Below are 20,831 nucleotides of genomic sequence, written 5' to 3'. Positions count from 1 at the left end.
TACATTACCTGTAATTTTTCTATAAAAAACTTTTTCCTAGTAATTAATTGGCACTTTCACAATATGGTTTATATTAGAAAGTGGAGGAAAATGCATGAGTTCTATTTTATTTATCAATTTCAGAATCAGACAGTAACTTTTTTCTTAATATAAGATCTGAATATATTTGTAGCTACATTCAAAGTCTTCTAACAAATTTTGATAAGATTTCCCTTGGGGATATCCTTTGAATTATTTCTCCTAATCCTCTTCTTTTCTTTTTTTTTTTTTTTTTGGATTAATAGATTTTGAGAATATTACTTCCATTGGTGCCAGGAAATATCTTGCCCTTCCTTTTTTATTTACCATAATATACCCCTATATGATTGAATTTATCCACTTAGAAGATATTTATTGAACATCTTTTTTGGGGGAGTGGGGAGAGATAAGCACAGTGCTAGTCCCTGGGGACGTGGACATGAGCCTTGCCTTTTTCATAGAATATATAGTTTGGATTTGTTTTCTACCTATAATGTAATTAAAAAGACATGTATATAAATCTGGTATTGGTCACTATAACATTTGATGTCCTATATTATAAATATTAACCAAGGATGTTTTAGCTGACTTTAGAGTCCCTGGCCATAGAGTCTGAAATAGGGACAATAAAGAGGCTTGAAAGTTATTTATGCTGACCCAAAGAAAAATGAGATGTCTCTGTACAGGACATTATATGTGACAAACAAGGAAGTTTTTTGTTTGAATTTTTGTTATTTGAAAAAGTGAGAAGAGGAAATAATGGGGATTCCCCCCAAGCAAATAGGAAGATCTTATGCTATTTTAACTTAAGCAAATATTTGAACTTTATTTTACTTCTATTTCAGAAAGTGAGGGCGACAGTTTAGGGATCTCTTTATCTCCTGTAATTAAAGAGTTTTGTCAGGATTTTTAAAGGTGTTTTTGGATTTTAGAAAGTGTACAATTTCTAAGGCTTTGTGAGCATCTTCCTGTATGAATAGCCAGTGTAAATAGGACTAGTAAGATACTGCTTTTTCTGTGGGATTCTATGACTATGAGATAATAAACATAATATTGAATTTGCCAAAGGAATGGACTGTGTAAGTCTGAGATTACGATTATGTTGTAAAGTTTAGATATATTTAAATAGTCATTATAATTCTAAAACTCAGATCTTTTCTCTAGGATAGAAACTCTACTCATGTTCTGATAGTATGTAGCTATATAGCTGTTATGATTATTTAAAATTAGTGTAGAAGTCAGATTCTTGGCATATAATTAAAATAATTTTTTGCAGTTGAAAATCAGAAGGATGACAAACTTTACATTCTGCTTGTAAGTCTGTTAACATGTTTTATGATGTTATGGAGAAATGCTGGAAAGCAAGAGAATTTTATTTTATTTTATTTTTTTAAAGAGAATTTTAAAAGAATTGGCATTATGTTGCTTTGCTAACACTTATCAGGAAATTTGAAAGGAGATAAAAAACTAAGCCCTTTAATTGTGGTATCTGGTAATGAAGGATTAGACTGAATTTAACTTTGAAGAGCAACAAATGGACATTTATATTATGTCAGTTGAAAGAATAGTTGCATTTTTGTCTTGAGGAGATAGCTTAATCTGAATAGCACAGAAGTTGACAAAAAGTTTGCTAATATACAAATATTGACTGTTTTAATCTGTTGAAAACGGAAGGCTAGCATCAAGGATACAGTAGTAAAATTCTAAAAGGAGTTGTTGAAAAGTAAATGTTATGCAACGTGAAAAGAATACCAGGGGAAAAACTGACAGAGTAGAATAACAGGAAGATTAGTCATTTCTGGAAGGGGAAAAAAAAAAAGGTGGAGAGAGGGGGAAGAAATATTTTAAACAGGGATGTAGAACTGGAAGTGCTTGTGCTGAGAGACAGATACGAGCTAATTTAGGAGTGAAACTGGGCCTAAAAAAGGAATAATACTGGTCGCATTTAATTATACAATATAAAGTTTCTATTAACAAGAAACAAAAATAAAAACGGGATATTCTATTTGGCATTAAGAGAACCCTGTAAAAATAAAAGAATGATATTTACTCCTTAGCCGAGTTGTTTTGGCTTAGGTCAGCCAGCAGTGTCAAACGTGCATAAAGAAAATGTATTTCTTTTAAAACAAACTAGTGTTCCACTATTTTCAGGTGCTGGATAAAATAAAAGCCTTCTGGACATTTTAAAATATGTATGCTATTTGGTTCAAAATAATTTTCCCTTTTATTTTCTTACCTGACAACTGAAGGAGTAGCAGTCTCCAAATAGTTTAAGAATTATTTCTATAAATCCTCAAAAATATAAATTGTAACTCTCTGTGTATCTTAAAAAATATGTATAACAATCCCTATAACAGAAAACAGGAAAGTAAATGTCACAAGTGTGTGTGTGTGGGGGGGTGTGTGTGTGTGTATGTGTGTATATGTGTAATTCCACTAGTTCCTAGTTTCTGCCCAAGGTATTAGGGGCATTCTGATTTTGCTGGACAGATTTTCCAACCTCTCTGAATGTTCTCATCTGTCAAATGGGAACAGTGATATACCTGCCTCAAAGTCGTGCAGTGAGGATTAACTGAACTAGTAGACATAGCCGTATGCCTGACGTGGAGGTGGTATTTGTCCTTTTAATTTATAATCTTGTGCCCAGACTTGGAACAGAGGCTTGTATGATACATTTCCAGCTAACACATGGGAAGACGGATGGTTGCAGTAGAAGCTCTTACTCATGCCTTGACAACTTAAACTGTTATTTGATAGGTTACATATGTATCCATACTTGACAAATACAAAAGGATTACTTCTCTTGGCCATTGCTTAGTAACTCCAGTAAACAATAAATTACATAAAATGTATTAAAATAAAGTAGATATCTTTAGTGTTACATAAGCGTGGTATCAGGACAAAATCTGCTTTTTCCTCTATGAGGAGAAAGAGCTAATATTATTTAAATGCAGAAAATGGTTTATGTATATTTGAAATAAAGGTAACAAATCAATCCAATTTAGAGACCCAAGACTTCTATTATTTTATGTAACTATATGTAATATATCATTCTGTATCATTGAATTAGTAGAAATGCAATATATATGATCAGGTAAGCATTTCCTGTTGATTTTATTGACAAATTGCTATTCTTCCATGGCTCATGTGCACATAACTTAGATAAATTCTAACTCCAGCACAAAATTTGGTGTTACATGAACACTGAGTACTACTAAAAAAAAATCTCTTTTTCTCTTTCCTTCTCTCTACCCTTACCCACACAAACACAGGCACTTTACACACACACACACACACACACACACACACTCTCTCTCTCTCTCTCTCTCTCTCTCTCTACACACAGTCCCTGGGTTTAACTGCTTAACTGCGTAGGAAATGTTTATTTTCCAGACTACAGAAAACAAACGTTATCTCGAACACTAAAAGTCCTTCCTTTTCCTGGTTTGGAAACACTAAGTCATACTGAGTTGCTTGTAGATTTTCTTTAGCTAGCATTTAAGTTTATTTAAAGCATAAAGTTGCGAGGACAAAATGACTCAGGAATTTGTAATGCACAATTAGAGCTTTTCACTTTTAGGTCACCAGTTAATACTTGACTGACTTGGTATTAGTTAAGGATTGGTAATAATGCATTGTTTAGTTTCAAAAGAACGTGGGTAGCTCACTGCAGCCTTACCTGTTTTGACCTAAGTATAGCCTAGAGTTAGTGCTTATTAATATGTTTCTTTCCAGATAAAGGCAAGTTCAAAGAATTAAATAAAAGAGAGTATATATATCAAAGAGTTGATGAATAAGAAGCAGCTAATGTATTCATCTACAAATATGACTTCTGTTGTTTGATATCTTTCTGAAAGTAAAGTCTTAAAATGACCCAAACTTGTATTTCTATGTTTTTAATTGCACTGTCATTAACATCAGCAAGAAATAATAATTGTAGCTGCAGTACATAACTTGAACAGTCAGAAAAAATATATATACCCACATATATATTTATATTCAGATGAGTGCATAAATGAGTCCTGATGTTCCTAGCGTATCACTTAGTAGTGCCAAGGTCATGGAAATCATTTGTTAGGATCTATCTTATGTAAAAGCCTATGAAGTTACTTTGTTTTTCTCACCAAAAAGATGTCAGAATGTGTTTTTTAAAGAACTTTTGAATAACTTTTGTGTTAATTTAGTGTTAACATCGAAGACAGATAAATTTAAATCTTGTTGTCAGCCAAAGAGTGAATCAAGCTTATGTGGGTACAATGTATAATGCCACCACTCAGGGAATTCTGCAGAGAAGATAATTGTCTAGAAATTGGGTAAAGAATTGTCATCTTCCTTCTTTGGAAAGTCTTGATTTTAAAAATAATCGAGAGTAAATAGGCTTGAATGCATCACCAAGATGTACCACATGGGCACCTAAATTTCTTCTTGCTAAATGCCACCAAATGGCTGCATTTCTTACAGCTTGTGGCTAAATTCGGAGAGGGTAGATGCCTTCACCATAACTGTATTTTCTCTCTGAAGTTTTCCTGGTTTCTTTTGCTAATTTATATTAGGTTAAAGCCAAAAAAGCTGAAGCTAGCCAAACTTAGTCCAGAGAGTTAGGCTTGCTGCCAAATTAAAGAGATAGGTTGGTTTCAGGATTCCTCATTGGTTTTTCAGTCTTACATTTGCGGCCGTAGGTGCTTGATTTGAGCTGAGATCACCCAGGTGGCTTTGTGTCCTCAAGCAATAATTCAAAGAAGGTCATTTCGGCTGCTGAATATTCAAAGAGGTGTCCTGGTCCAAGGTTGTTTCAGCCCATCTCTCGAGGGATGATCCTCAGATTTCTAAAGGTTCCTCTGATCTCACAGTTATTGTCTTGGTCCTGTACATAATTAAATGTATAATTAAATGATGGGAATGAAATAGAAGTATGGCTGCCAGCAATGGTAATCCCCCAAACAGGATGACCAGTACTGTGCTGATAATGCTACCTACCACCCTGTTAGTGCTTCTAAAGAGACGATATACTTGAAAAAAATGTGAAAACTGAAATCGTCCTTGACTTTGTTAAAATCTGAGAATCCCATGAAACATTTAATTTCTTAAGTTAGTAAACATCATTAAGAGAAATGGATGTAGACTTGTGTGTCATATAAATGGACGTACTTTATGCACATTAAATTTTTGAAAAGAGACAGGAATAGCAGAACTTCTTCCCAGTAGGGTTTCTCCCAGACCTGACGTTTCCTACTCCCTTCCTTTAAGTGTAACACACCATCAGCTTGCAAGAGGCAGTGGAGGATAGGTGTAGGCATAAAACCACAACTTCAGGAACTGCATTTCTCTGGATCCAAAGTTTACACTCGCTCCTTAGTAGCTGTATGACCTTTGGCAACAGCCTCGAAACTCTATGCCTCTGATTTCTCTGACGTACCCCCTAGATGTACCCCACTAAATAGCTTATCTGCCCTGTTGGGGTGTTGTGAACCTTATAACACATGCATGTCAAGAATTTATGGAATTTTCGTGGCACACAATATGTACCATATACATGTTAGCTATTATTAAATCTTAGTTTTATGTGAACATTTTCTAATGTCTGTCTTGTTAAAGGTATACATGCAATACACAAAGCAATGAAAACCAAAACTAATGTAGCAGTTTTAGCTAAATGTTTAGGAGCCCCAGTTCCGAACTGGACAACCTGGGTCCATGTCAGTTGCGGGCTTTGTGACTTTGAACGTGGGATGGAACCTGACTGAACCTCAGTATCCTCATTTGCAAAAGGAGGCAGTAATAATATCTGATCTGTAGTTGCTGTGAAGATTAAATGGGATAACACATTTATAGCACTGAGAACAGTGCCTGGCACTTGGTGAGCATTCAGTAAGTGTTAGTGATTGTTCCTGTTACTACTTTGATGATGAAGGGAACATGGAAACTGTTAATATACAAGAAACATTACATACTAAGCTTCTGTGCATGTAGGGTTTCCGTTTTGCTAATGAGAATTGGCATTCTCTGCTATTCAGGGAACCATGTTTCTGTGTTCTGGTATTTATGACTCTTTATGGTTATTCTCTAATAAGTAAATAGGATTTGCTTATTAGGAAAATAGTAGTCTGTATTATACTTATCCCTGGTTGAGCTATTTACATTTTTAAAAATCTCTAGATACTGTTTATATCTATAGGATTTTAGCTCTGGATAAATCAGTTAAGTAAAGAAAACGCTTTTTTAATTACCTGCCCGCCTCTGTGGTACGGCCATATTCTAGCCACTCATTAGGTTGAACAGTACTGGAAGGAAAAGCAACTCATCAATAACGTCAAAATGGGAATAAAATATAATAGCAAAGAAGTCATTGTTCCTTCTGTAAAATAAAAATCGTAAGACCTGATATTTCCCCATCTGTTGCGAGTGTTGTAAAGATTATGAAAACAGTGTTTGCAAAAAGTGACTCTATTTCAGGAAGGCAGATAGAACATTAGGAAAGAAGTGACCAATATTGCATGATGGCATTTATTTTATATGGTAATGTCCTTTTTTTCATTAACAGGAAATTTTAGGGCAATCCTCCTTCTTATTAGGAGTGAGGAGGGCAAATGAATTCTTAAAAGGATTCATCAAGCCTTCCTTATGATAAAGTAAACCTTTAAGAACATGTTTTCCATAGAATTAGAAACTTAGAATTTCATAGTAGCAGTATATTTATCACCTTGTTTGGGGAGCAGATTTTAAGCATGATCACGGGAAAACACCTGTTTTGACACTCTGGGAAAGGTGCAAACATACGGGCAAACTCTGTCTAGGTGTAGAGTAAACAAGAGTGCTTTGGCTAGCATCCTGCAAGGAGTTGGGTCTAAACGGTCTGCTCCAGCTTCTGCTGCTGCTGCTGCTGCTAATACTGCTGGGAAGGAAAAGTGGCTGACCTGGCATATCCTTTACTCTTGGTGCTGCAGCAGTCACTCAGGAAATGTTGTTTAAGGGGAACCTTCTGGAACCTTTTCATGGCACCATGGCAAGAAGAAGCTGTATCTTTTCTATTGAAGATAAAGCATGGAGTTGGCTAATGGATGCTGGTGAGTGAATAAGGCAAATGGGGAGCCAGTTCACAAAGGTATCTTTTGGGAAGGGCTGATCTCTCAAGGACCGACATGACGCCCATTGGAAAATGGCCTCTGATAATCTGAACATCAGAATGTTGTCTTAGAGGGGAATTGTAGTTTTCACACTTGTGACCTGATCTGTGATCTTACATATATTCCATAAATGAAGTTCATATGTATTCCCAGCTTTACTGCTTGAAGGTACTAATCCTGAAGTTCGTTAGATACCTCAGTATATGGAACAAAGTTTCCATTGTAATTTCCACTATGTAATGTTTACTCTTGTTTTTCATTTGATGCACAGTGATCTAAAAAAAATGACTTTTTAGTATATGAAAGCAATTTTTCCTCCTTTCAATTCTAAATGAGCACCTCCTTTTTTAAACAGCAATAGAGTATAAAATTTTAACTTAAGAAACTATTTAGTATGCATAGTTCTTGCCAGGAATATTCTTTTCAATTTAAGATAATTATGTAAGCAAATTAGTAAGATATTGGATATATTAGTCAGATAGTTGCACAGGATGGGTCTTTGACATTGCTAATGTATTTATGTACCAAAACAAGATAGTTTCCTTGAGCAAGTTTCTCTGTCAGTAAAAATGAGTAATTCAAATGAACTATCTCAATTTTTCTCACTCTAAAATTTTATTTTCCCATTTAGACAAAGCCTCCCATATGACTTAAAAGATATACATATACATACATATACATACATATATATATATATATATATATATATATTCCCTCTTATAATTTAGAACACACATGAACATATGCCAATTAATAGTTCACCTGTGTCTTTCATTAAAAGATTGGAAGATACAGATATAATAAGTTTTCCATAAAGGTGTAGACTAAATTTTCCTAGAATCTATGTTTAATAGGTATTGCATAAAAAAGATAGACAATTAAGTTTAGGAATTTACAGTAGCATTATAAAGGCTCTGACAAAGAGCAGGAAGATAGCTGTTGAACTTTTAAGAAATTTAACTTTTAAATTTTAACTTTTAACTATTAAATTTAAATTAACTTTTAAGAAATGTATTTGACCACAACCCCCCCATCCCTGTACACACATACACGCGTGCGCACATGCGCACTTTTTGAGGAATGCCTTTTCCCATGTGGTACCACCATTCAGCCGATGAATAGTTATTGAGCACCTGCCATGTTTCCAGGCTGACTAAGTACAGGGATACAATTGTTTGCACATTTGTCAAGCATGGAAACACAAATTTAGATTGTCTGGTCTTATTACTTTAGTAAGATACTTCAGTAGTGATAGAATATATATTTTTTAAAAACCAGTGATGATTTTTCTATTTCCGCTGAAAATAATCCTGACACAGCATATACTCTAAAGAGCTCTATAAATGCGTAGGTGCTGCTATGTTCTATTTGGTGACACTTCCTCACTTTTTGGGTACTCTCTCCCACAGTTTTTTGTTTGTTTTAGTTTTTGTTGGTTTGATTGTTGAAACTGATGTTCATGAGTGGGATTGACAGCATAGGTCAGAAAAACAAACTGTAATTGTTTTTTTACATTTTATTCAAAGTCAGACTATTAATTTTTTTTAAGTCCACTTCCATTTGGTTTCTACCATAGGGGCTCACTCAGTCTTTCCTTATCCAAACCTATCATATTGAAATGATTGTGTTTTAAAATATCAAGTTTTAGTTCAAACCAACATCTAAACTTAGGTATTGTTTATACAATAAAAGTATTTTTAAAGGGAAATTCAGATTCATCACCCCTTTACCTTATCATTTCTCAGTTCTCTCAAATTTAAAGTACTAGCTACCTGGGCGGCACTTACTATTATGTAGTATAAGGGTTATTTCATTTATAAAAGTGGTGGACCCTTAGGGACTCATGGGACATAAGTTAATTTGCCCAACAGGAACTGCTTTGATTGTGCATGTTATTAACTGTATGTCTGTATCACTAGATCTATATGGTGAGGAATGGAAATCAACCTGTCCTAACATAAGCCAATTTCAGCTTTTTGATACCAAGTAAAAGATTATTATTAATATTTTAGGTAACTTGGATTTAAAAACATATGTAAGCAAATACCTTGAAGTCAAGAATTGCACACGTAGAGTTGCCATCAACCAGCAGATTTTCTTCTCATTTAATTCTGAAACAAGCATAAGACAGCACTCATGTTTAATTTGTCCCTAGTCTTGAAAAAAAAAAACAAAACAAAACAGATAGTTCCCAAGTAAAGCTGATTATTTTTCTTTCGGCACATATTAGGAATTATTAGAGTTCTGTCAGAGTTTATATTTCCTTTCTGACTTAATTTTGCCTGGCTCCTTAAAGCAGAATTGCCTTTGGGTCTGTCTCTTGTACCTGCTGGATATTTGATATTCAGTGGGTTCCTCCTGATGAGTTCCTGAGAGCTTGTGAGTCATTGAAGAGCTGTGAACAGTGGTTAACAAGCTAGAAGGAGCTCTGTGGACAACAGAGTATTGCGAAGTCCAGTTTCAAGAGTCTTAGAGGTTTATCTGCCTGTGCGTTAACATCTAGTACGTTAGTCACATTCTCCTGTCTTCCTCTTTTCTTCTTCCCTTTTCTTCTGTGTCTTCATTTTTTAATTTCTGAATACTCTTTGTCCACTTGCTTCTTTTTCTTCATATTCTTTTTCTCTTATTTCATTGAATTTCTCAGTCTTCCTAATCTGATCAGAATAGAAAGTGATGTATTTGTTAAAGCATTTGTTGTTCTTATTTAAAAAGCAATTGTCGCGATATCTCAAGTTAAAAATCAGCTTAGTTTAACACTTCTATTACATTTTCTCCTCCAATAATGGACAACTTTACCTTTTAATTTCTGTTGCCTTGTGGATTAGCACCCTGTGGTTTTATATATTTGTAAATTTCCTTATCTTAACATGAATGTGATAATGACAGGATTTAGGCATTTTTATGTCACGTGTTAGATTTTTAAGCTCAAATACAGTAGGCATACTGTAATGTGTCTTCCTTACTTTTCTTTCTAGAACTAGAGCTCCATATCCCCCCTCAACAGTGTTTTTGGCTCTCTCGTGGGATGCTAGAATGGCCTGTCTCCATGTATTTCGTTGCATTTTGCCATTGCTTCTTGTGTTCTGTCGGGGAATTTGGGTGATTCTTTTCAAGCGCTACCTGAGCTCTGTGCTAGTTCCGTTCCCCCAGGGTCTCGTGCTGTGTGGTCATGTCTCCACTTCCTCTGCCCTGTCCATTGACAGAGCCTGGGTTCCCTGATGGCTGCCTCTATACCCTTGTGAGGGCGGGAATATTCCTCCCCCTGCTGCTACGATTGAGCCCGTGCTGGGTACCACGTTGCCCTCTACACTTGCTTTCAGTTGTTAAGGCTTCCCAAGCTTTGGCTGTGGCTCAGTGATCCTGCTGTCAAAACCCTAAAGCTTTTCTAGCCTCAACACTCAGTGGTAGCAGCAGGTGTTGGGATTTCTCCAAGCCCCTAAGACTCTGGGAGCAAGAGAATGGCCGTTTGACATAGACCTCAGGACTTTTCAGAGCACCAAGAAACGTCTGCAGAAGATATGTAAAGGTAAGACTCTGACTTCTCCAGGAAGCTGTTCTGAAAGCTAGAAACCTATAGCCATGGATTTAATGTGGACTGTTAGATTGGGTAACTACTTACTAAAACACTTCTTTTAGGAGTAAAATAAAATAAAACCTATTTTATTTATATTAAACTTGGCATTAAATAGATTTTTAAAAATATTTTTTCCATTCTTTGGATTGGAATCTATGAAGCACTTCTTTTCTCCTTCACAATCTGCCTTGTGTATCCAGTAAGAGAAATCTCAAGAATAGAAACAGTTAAAGACAGAAATAAAATAGAAGTTATTTATGTTTCCAAAAGCCTGTACTTTATTTACCTGGTAATGTTCAAAACCAGAAACATTCAATTATTATACCCTCAAATTCTTTAATCTCAAATTTCTAAAGCCATAATTAATTCAGAAGGAATGGGAAGAGCTGCTCAGATCGTGGTAGTGCAAAGGTACGTTGTTGTCCTTTGTCAAAAATCACTGCTTAGCATTCTAAATGTAGCAGTATTTTTTCTTTTAGGGCTTTATTTTTGGTTTTTTAATAGGGAACTATTCCCCACCCCTAATTTTTTGGGGGAAAAAAATCACTCCGTGTAAATAACCTGGATGAAGGGTGTGTGTGGGGGGTGGGGGCGAGAGATCATCAGCATCTTGGAGTGAACAACACAAATCATCTCTTCAGCATTATTCATAACCCTTTATTCTTTACCCTGCCTCTGTGCGTAAGCACTGATCTGTGAAGGGAGGTTAAGGCAGCTCTTCTAGTGTGAGATCTTCCGTGGCCTTGCTCTCCATTCATGTCTTCTTTTTTCTCCTTTGTTTTCTTTTCCATATGGACTCAATCTGTTAATTGATTCCCTGTAGTTGGAATCCAGGCTATTAGCTGTCACACTGAAACTCCTTCATTTCAGTAACTAAATATGTAACTGAGGTTTGAAAAATGAAAAAGAAGACTGTTTACTAATAGCTGTAGAAAATGAAGAATCAGACTTCTCTTTGATAGTGCTTATTGCAGATGCTTATTTTTAAAACTAAAAGATGTGCAACAAAGTATTTTATTTACACTTGAAAATATCCCAATTTTATTTCCTCTAGACCTCAAAAATATAAGTAAATGGAATGTTTTGAAGTCTTCCTAGTGCGTTAAATTGGGTAATTGATTTCATATGTAAAAACAGAAAAGGAATACTGTAATGTTTTAAATCTTACCATTTATAATGAGTTTACAGTTTTTGAAAATGTAAGGCACAGTCTCAAGCCAGGAGTTTGCATTATTCGCAGGTTGGCTTATGAAGTGCCTTTTCCTTTTTCTGTTTATTTAGAATTCTTATATTCCTCTAGGACAAGAATTGAAACAACATATATAATTATCATATTATACTATGTTACAGATTATTATGTTAATCATATACTTAATATAATCAAATATTAAGATAGAGTGATAGATTGATGTTTTTGTAGTTATTTACAAAATTATTTTAAAACTGTAAAGTTACTTAAAATATTCTTAACAGAACACAATAAATTAGTGGTATCCACTGTGTTTAATGTTGAAGGGGCAAAGTAACTTCACATAAGCTGGACTCAGTACAGTAATATTTAGACTTCAGTGATTTCTTTTTTAGGATGTACAGAAAAGGTGCATGATATAAAATATTGGTGCCATGAGGCTGTCAGCCACTACCTGAATAGAAAAATCTATTGAGTAAATAATAGAATGACCCTTTTGCAGATAAGGAAACAGAGGACTGCTAATTCACAGTTTTTAAGCCCGGAGCCAAGACCAGAATGCAAATCACTGGATTCTAATCCGGGGCACTTGCCTCTGTGTGATGCTCTTTCTGAAAGTTGTGGTCCGTTCGAACGGCCGTCTTTCCAGTGTCTGCAGGGCAGTGAATAGATTCTAGGAATTAAAGTGATTTTCTGCAAGTGCGTCTGATCATGGCTGATAAACGTGGGCTCACTTCTGCAGTGTAGCCCGATTGAGGCCTTTAGATTTGCCCTTTTATTTCTGCCTTGTTTAGAGTGGCTTTCCTTATATGAGGATTTTGAAAAGTACAGCAGAAGAATCAATAAATATTTTTCTTTGAAGGGAGTATTGAACTTCTGGCATGCCATTTATTTTAGTTAATGATCGTGTAGGTTTGACAAGTTTCTGAGAATTTAAATTCTTAAAATTGAGAAGATTACACCTACATGTATATATAGGCAGTTCATTTTCTGTTTCTAAGCAAAAAAATTTCAATTGATTTCCATTGTTTCCAAAGTTGAAAAATCCCTCAGCTTGCATCTTTAAAGATAGCTGTTTATTTATGATATCATGAAAGTAGAAAGAGTGCACATTCTCGGTGCTACAATAATTATATGTATGTGAAATTATTTGATATATTTATTAAGTGCTTTCTGGTTGCCTGACTTAGAATTATTACTTCAAAATCCAAATTCTCCCTGACTTGAATGGATACCTATCATCATTTAATAGGGCCAGGCCCACTCTCCTTTAATGTGAATTTTTTGGGAGGTATAATTGTAATCCACTCCCCTTGAATGATGCCCAAGATGGACTCAGGACCCAATATGGACTTAAGAGAAAAACTAAGAATGTAAGCTCTGAATGCTCTTTTTAGGAAGTTCAGTTTGAAAAACAGCTGGAGTGCTTTTGGGATAGGAATTTATAACACTTATTTCAGAAAAAAAATATGAAGTACTTGTTCACTGAAAGTCTTAGAAGTCTTAGGCTAGTTCTCAAAATAAGGTTCTTAATCCCCGTCATAATGATCCCTGAGTATTTATTTCTGCCATCACTCAACTCATAAGACTGGTACCTCTCAGTTCACACTGTTTACTCTTTCCCGTGTATTCCTGTCCTTTCTTGGAGAGAATGAGAAGTGTCTGGACTGGTGGACAATGAGCAGAGGTCCTAATTAGTTGTTACCCCGGCCGTGAGTACTAGTTCCCAAATCCAGTCCTAACCTTTTCATGGCATAGTGCCATCAAGATACTGCTGCCTGAGCCTCCGTCCAACCCAGTCTGGAATACTGTTCACTCACTGGCTCTTTCACTCTCTAGTTTGTAGTCTCACATGCTGTAAAATATGAAGAATATCATCTCCTTGTCAGAGTTTTTATGAAGATTTAATCTAATTTAATTTAATGAGACAACGTATGCCAAGCACTTACTGCAGTGGCTAGCATATAGAAAATAGCCAGTAAATTGTTGATATTATTATGTGATTTTCCCAAGGTCGCACAACTAGAAAGTGATTGAGTCAGAATTCAGACCCAAGTCTGAAAACCAAATGAAACAGGGACACATACATGTTTTCCATACATAACAGCAACAGCAGGAACCATGAAGCAAAAACTCATGCTGCCTCTGAACTCTGATACTACTTCTCATACGTACTCATACCCTTTTATGAGGCATAAATCTTGATGCCGTGTATGCTGATGGGGAAAGCAGCATAATAGTTCAGTGGTTTAGAGACAACTCCAGAGGTAAAGCTTCCAAGGATTGGAATTTCAGCCCTGCCACATACAAACTGTGTGATATTAGGTAAATTGCATACCCCTTTACAGTTCTTCATTTCTATGTGAAGCTAATAATAGTATCTCTTGTATTGCATGATTGCGGACAGTAAGTGATAGAAATTAAAGAGCACCTCCGATAATAATTGATAGAGATGTAAATATTTAAAAATAAAGTATGTTCACAGAATGAAATGCGTGGTTTGTGAAAATCAGAAACCCATGCAGTGTTAGATATGGATAGGATCTTGGGTGATTAGATGTCCTTCCATTCTCCCAGAATCTGTATGTTCTCCCTGTCAAAGACATTTTACCGCAGTGGCAGGCCAGAGGAGAAAGGGGAAAAAGGCATCAAAGATCAGAACTGACCCAAATACGGAGTGGTTGTACCATCCAGAAGGTAGGTGAACTTCTGTCAACCTGGGGTGATGTCAAGGACTGGCATCAGTGTCACCAGAATAAAGAGAATCGTCCTGGTTAAGCAGATGGTAGGATTATCATTCTTGTATTCTTTCTTTTTTGAAGCAGAACCCAGACCAGCAGCTGGGGCTGTAGTTCTGGGGAGAGTGAGTTAACCTGGGCTAAGTTGAGTGTCAAGGGTTCGCCTTGAATGCTAGTCAGACCAGGGACTTTCCTTCCTAGATTCTCGACTTCCTAAAGTCAAGAGACATTCATTCTACTTGTTCGCAGTGTTTTACACAGGGCCTGGGAAACAGTGGGTGCTTGGCGCGTGCTTGACAAGTAAAAGAAGAACTCAGTTAAGGATATCGTGGCCACCAAAGGGATTGGAAAGCAGGGCTGCAGTGCAGGAAGTGTAGGGTGCCTGGGGCTCCCTCAGGGACAGAGGGAAGGGTTGAGGCAGATCCTGGTGGTGGACCAGGAAGCTGAGTGTACACAGTCTTTGTAATGACTGGTTTAGGGATCTGGCAGAATTGAAGCTGTCAGTGTAGCCTGATTAATGAATGTAGGAATAAAGTATTCCGAGTTTTTAAAACTTAAGACTTGAAAGAAAAGACTTTAAAGAATCAAAATCTATGGGAATGCATTTACATTAGCTTTTCATACAGTTAAAAATCGTATTTCTAGCTTTAAAAACTCAGTTTTGGTGCCAGAGACTTGAGGGAAAATGTATCTGTAAAGACATCTTTGATATACATGTAACCTTACATAAAGAAGCCATCAAAATATGGTTTTAAATATGTAATATTGTGAAGTTGTAATTTGTAATACATGGACATAATGAAGAGCTTGTGCAGATGGTGTGGGAAGTCAGAGTGTAATTCTAAAAGCTGAATATTTGTGGGGGATGACTTGTAAAGCGTCGAGGCTTTTTAATTACAAATTTTGTTCCTCTTCTGGTATGTATTCCCTCAAATAATAAGATGAAAACATCTTTCCATCAAAGTCTGTATTAAAAACCTAAAACACACTGAAAAGAACAAAGAAAATTAACTACTCTTAGTGCTAAACCTAACCCTTTTTGTTGATACTTAAATTGCCATAAAGGTGTTTTTAGGTGATCCGAGCAGGTCTCGCCGTTACTTGGCACAGTATACGGCAGACGCATGAGCTCCTTGCAGTCAGGGCCAGGATACCACGTGCGGCCTCCTGAGGGACGGCCGTTGAGAAAACTTCAGCCGAGAGTTAAAATCACACCAAATGTTTCTGCGAACATGTGTGTCTCCTTAATTTGAAAAGGACCATATGTTACAGTAGTGCTTCTATAATATTAAGAGAGTGTGGAACTTCCCCTAGTATCTCAAGAGCAAACTCTTAAATCACGTGCTAAGTCATTGCACATTTAAAAATATTTGCTTTGCAAAATACGCATCGATGTGAAGGTAAACCAAAAATTGAGTCCAAAGTGGCAAAATCACCACTAACATATATACCTTCTATTGTAGAGACTGGGGTCTTCCTGTGTTTTTCTTTTCCGGTGTGACTGCAAACTTGGCCCCTCCCTCTTGCTGTCCCTCTCTTCCCGCTCTCTCTCTGTACAAACAAACACGTGTAGAGATGGAAAGGCGCACACACAGGCTTTTGCTTTTACCATAGAAGATTCACACCAGAACAGGAGTTGCATATTAACTCCCTATAATCCTTTCTAATCATTTGCTTTTATGGCGTTGTGCCCCTGAATTCTGGAGGGTCGAGCGTACTAGTTGTGTGTGGAAACACCCTAGCAGTGCTTGGCTTTTCTCTCCTGTTATTTCCCAGTGCCTGATTTTAGTTTGTCTCGCCCATTCGTCATGTGAGTTTTAATTAGGTAGTACGTTAGAGATGTTATTGAAGCAGTATGTACGAACTAGCAAAAGTTAAACTCCTTGTGAAGTCCCGTACACGTGAAATAACCGAGATAACGGAGTACCAGTTTTTCTCCTTCCAAACCTTGCCCCGGATATGTTCTTAGCAGTTTTAATCTGTTGTTTTACCCTTTTTAAAAAACATGAGAGCCAGTGGTCCAAATCAAAACAGCTCAGTCTCTCCTCGAGGAGAATTTTGTCACTGGAAATGAAAGGGTCAGCACGAAGAGGGAAAACGCTCTAACGAAAGCAGTGTTTGGTCATTGTCACCATTCTTGATTTCCTAGCTGGAAACCTCTTGTGTACAAATGATCACAATAGTTGTGGTGACACTGTCTTAGACCCCACACCAAATACCCTAACTAAAATTACTTTAAGAAAATAAGTCATCTGTATTGTACTTTCAGAGTCCAAGATTGAGGGATTGAGTTTATACTTTCTTTTAAGTAATTTTCATTTTGACATTGTGTTGATATATTCGCAAACAAACATTTAATGAACTCCCGTATAACAAAGGGGTACCTCACTATACCATAGTAAGATTGTGTGGAAATAGAGCCCTTTAAACAGAACATCTCAGCTGGAGGAAAGTTTGATTTTAGGTGCATTGGAGAACTGAAATTGTTTTTTAATGTCTTTAGTGGGTTGAAAAGTAACAGATTCAAAGTAAATTAATTGAAAAATACTGATTGAATTGACACTTTATTTTTATTAATAGGACCTCAAATTGAGTAACTATTATCTTTTAATTACTTTTAAGTTGTACTTTTCCATTTGAAAGATATTTTAAAGTTAGATTTCATGTTTAAGACTTCAAATGGGCCATTTTCTACCTGTCACTCAAATCCACCAATTCTTATGTAATCGGGTCATTTTCTACTTAAAGTTTGTAATGTTTGTGGCACTTTTGATGGAGTCAAGAGCTTTACGACAAAGAAGAGTAAAAGTCATGTAAGAAGGCTGTGCACAGAGCACTGGACTTTGACTTGGTTAGTGAGTTTCCTGGGATAGGTCCGCATTTAATCACCATGTTACTTTGTATCACATGTCCTTGGAAGCATACCGTCATTTTGCCTCCCTGGATGGAATGGAATCTAATGGAGATAATGCCCGGCACAGCACCTTTTGTAAACTCTGCTTCATCTTGTTTGTGAAATAATTCATTTATCTGAAAAGCACTGTAAATCCAAGTTTAAAAGTAAACTCTGAAAAGTAAGCCTTTTTCCAGAATCCTGCCCACTGATGACACACTGTGTATCACTCTCGTGAACACTAAAATTGGAAGTAGAATATTGTTTTTATAATATAATTGCTGGTGTAAATTTTAATCTGTTTGAAAGAATAGTGGTGTTGGGGGTGGGGGAGAGTCCAGACTCTTCTTTTCCTTCAAGATAAGCCATAAATTGTAAAAGCCAAGGTCATATTTAAAATTTATTCTAAAATTATGAAACAATTTCTGTTGGTCCAAAGAATTTTCCAAGAGAGAAAATGCATGTAATGGGAAGAAAGAAAAGGTATGGAAAGCAAGCACCTTCCCCTAAGGAGAAAATGTATTTTTAACACTAGAGAATGTAGAATTTGCTATATCAACAAAGTGTATTATTTCCTCAAACAGCTGGATAAGCCAATGTGTGTTTATTGAATAAATGAGTGTGTGTTGGTGAAAATTAAAGAGTGAGTGGATGAATGAATGGATAAGGTTAGTAGTAACACATTCTTCTTATTTATTATTTTTAGGAAAAAATAGTTATTTTAAAATATTACAAGGAACTGAGAGAAATTGAGTGAAATTCCTCATTTTCTCCTGTGGTAACAGCCAGTTGTTACAGTAGGATGAGAACCTTCTAGGTTATAAGATACTGTTTTTGTAGGTTGAATTACCCTCCATTTATAGAGCTTTGGGGAATCAGTAGATGAGAAAACACAAACCCTAAGCAAAAGGGCAGTTAGTACTATTCTAAAAATAAACATTGATCCATGTAATCACATTCTAAATAAAATAAATAGAAATGGATTAAGAAAATTATAGGGGTTTCAAAGAATTTAGTGTGTTTTCCATCCCTATTTTCATTTGGATTTTATGGCAATTGTTATTAAAGGAGCACCACACACTACATAGTTTTAAACTTTCAGCCAGCAGCAGCAACACCCAAAAGTATATTGGATGTCTGCTGTATAAAAAAAGCATTGTGCTTGGTACTATCATGGCAGGTTTTTAACTGCTGGAGAAAAGGTTTGAGGAAACAAGTTAAATATTAATATGGAATGGAGGCTTTTTGGAAGTCTTGGGACATTATGGAGAGCATAATGAACCTTACCACAGCCTGGGAACAGAAACGGGGGTTGCAGAAATAAACTGAGGTGGGAATTCGAAGAGAAATGAAGAGCCTTTGCGGACCGTGAAGGAAGCTCACATCAGCCCAAGTACTGGCTATCATGCCCTCTCATGGGGCTCATTCCCCTGGAATGTATCCCTTGTGCTAAATAGAGTACTTATGTAAACACACACTGTAGACATTTGAAAATACTTGAATAACAGTTCTTCAGGGCTTACTATGTAATTATTGCTAGTTGTTGCATTTATTTATCTTGGTACTAATTTATAGAGCTAGTTTTTGACTTGTGTTACCTACAGTGTCTTGTTTCATAGTTTGGAAAAGCATATAAACAATATTTAAGAAAAATGCAAACATTAGTGGCTTTCTTGAGTGAGCAGAACAACTGGAAACTTGTTTCTTATTATTTTGTAAGTGAATCACTTAATGTAACATTATATCTATGGCATATTAAGAAATGAAAAGATAAAAAAAAAGTAGAAAAAGAAATGAAATCGAATGGAAACTTGCACTTCTGAATGAACAGCTTATCAAAACACTAGCTTTTGATTTCATCTGAGCTTTCCTGTAGAAAGTTTTTACTATTGCTACAAAGCCTGGAGGCATTTACTGAGCTAGAAAAGCCGAATATCATTTCTGACTAATCTATTAGTCATCCTAATAATAGGAAATTATTTAGTTCCCACTTCATAGTAGTCCATCTTGAACAATAAAATCATATAGCCCACTCAAAGATATTTCAGGAAAATTGGTGTGATGCTTTGAAAAAAAAAATAGTACTTTAAAAGTGTGCACAGTAAATGTTTTGAACTGCGCTATTGTTTTATCCCTCATTTCTCAACAGGAAAGCTAGGGAAGTTAGCTGAGAATGACCTTGAGGTTTATAGTTTGGGTGATCAGGGATGGGGCATTGCCGTTTGCCAATGTAAGAAATACAGGTGTTAGAATTGATGTGTTCTCTTTCTTTAGAGAGAGAGTAAGCAGGGAGTAGATCACTGATATGGTTGGGTAGTTGAACTTACAGAGAAAGCATCTGAAAGCCACTCCCTTAGCACTGATAGCTCTGTGTCACAGGATAGTGCTGTGTTATATTCAGAGAGACAATGGATGGGGGGGGGGAGAAGGGTTGCAGTGACAAATCTTAGTTCATCTCTGTCTAATCAGTAGCCGGAAAGGAGAGAAGTCAAAGAAAGTGGCAGGGAACAAGAAAGGCCAAAGAGGAAAGAAGGAAGTAGTTAATGGTGCAGATGCTACAGATAGGACAAGAAACGAGGAAAGGACATTGACCGGCAGTGAAAAGGACAGCAGTAACCTTTGAGAGAGCACTTTGAGTATAATTGAAAGGGAGGAGGTAGGAGGTAGACTCCTCAGCACGAAACAGATTCCAAGAAGATGAGTCACTGGTAAGTTGGAAGATATGATGAGGACTCAACAAGTTTAGACAACTCTATAAAGAAATTCAGTAACAAAAAGAAGAGAAGAAGTGGGTGTCAGCTAGAGAATTCAGCAGAGGAGAGGATTGTTGTAGAAAGCTAGAGGTGTTGCTCCAATGGAAATGTGGTTTTTTTCCACAAAGGAAGGTACGGGAGTCCAGTGGAGAAGGGAAGAATAAAAGATTCCTTAAAGTAGAGTAACGGAGGGCACCATATGTCTGAGACGTTGAGAACGGGTCAAAAAAAAAAAAAAATGGGTAGAGAGGCTGACTTTAGGAAGCAAGAAGAACCAAACACTTCCTGAGAGTCAGATTGAAGAAGGTCCTCCTCTGTACCTTTACTTCCGTCTTGTCTGCTGTGTGGGTAGCTCACTGCCTTATGTTGACACTTTTTTGTCCTTCGCTTTTTAAATCCATCAGTTTAACTTCTCACCTTGACTGTACATTTTGTGGGGGTGGAAACATGTTTCACGCATGTATATACATTGTTTACTGTGATCCCTTTCCATATGATCCCCTCATGGATTTCAGGAACCCCCCAAGCCAGTGCTGTCAGGG

General features: G+C 36.3%; 1 protein-coding gene and 1 long non-coding RNA gene across 21 annotated transcripts in view; one reads left to right on the top strand and one right to left on the bottom strand.

The window, feature by feature from the left end:
- The window catches only part of MBNL1 (muscleblind like splicing regulator 1), a 197,002-nt gene that overhangs the window by 81,483 nt on the left and 94,688 nt on the right, over positions 1-20,831 (top strand). For 2 of the 20 annotated variants that reach the window (XM_040636663.1, XM_040636662.1), the window contains exon 2: positions 6,963-7,082. The exons of 17 other annotated variants lie outside the window; for them this stretch is intronic. In XM_040636663.1, coding sequence (XP_040492597.1) covers positions 7,077-7,082 — 6 coding nt within the window. In that variant the 5' untranslated portion in view covers positions 6,963-7,076. Of the gene's footprint in view, positions 1-6,962; positions 7,083-10,117; positions 10,669-20,831 lie in introns of all 20 variants that reach the window. One more of the 20 variants, XM_040636667.1, reaches the window with a different exon arrangement.
- On the bottom strand, positions 50-10,111 carry LOC103677707. The gene is made up of 4 exons (XR_572498.2): positions 9,469-10,111; positions 9,190-9,253; positions 6,246-6,299; positions 50-4,882 (listed from the first exon to the last, which is right to left on the bottom strand). It is a non-coding gene; the product is annotated as an uncharacterized LOC103677707 (long non-coding RNA).

This window comes from Ursus maritimus, unplaced genomic scaffold (genome assembly GCF_017311325.1).
Source record: "Ursus maritimus isolate PB19 unplaced genomic scaffold, ASM1731132v1 scaffold_20, whole genome shotgun sequence".
In the NCBI taxonomy this organism is placed as follows: Eukaryota; Metazoa; Chordata; class Mammalia; order Carnivora; family Ursidae; genus Ursus; species Ursus maritimus.
Note: the sequence above shows the minus strand (reverse complement) of the source record. Positions and strands in the feature narration are given on the sequence as shown.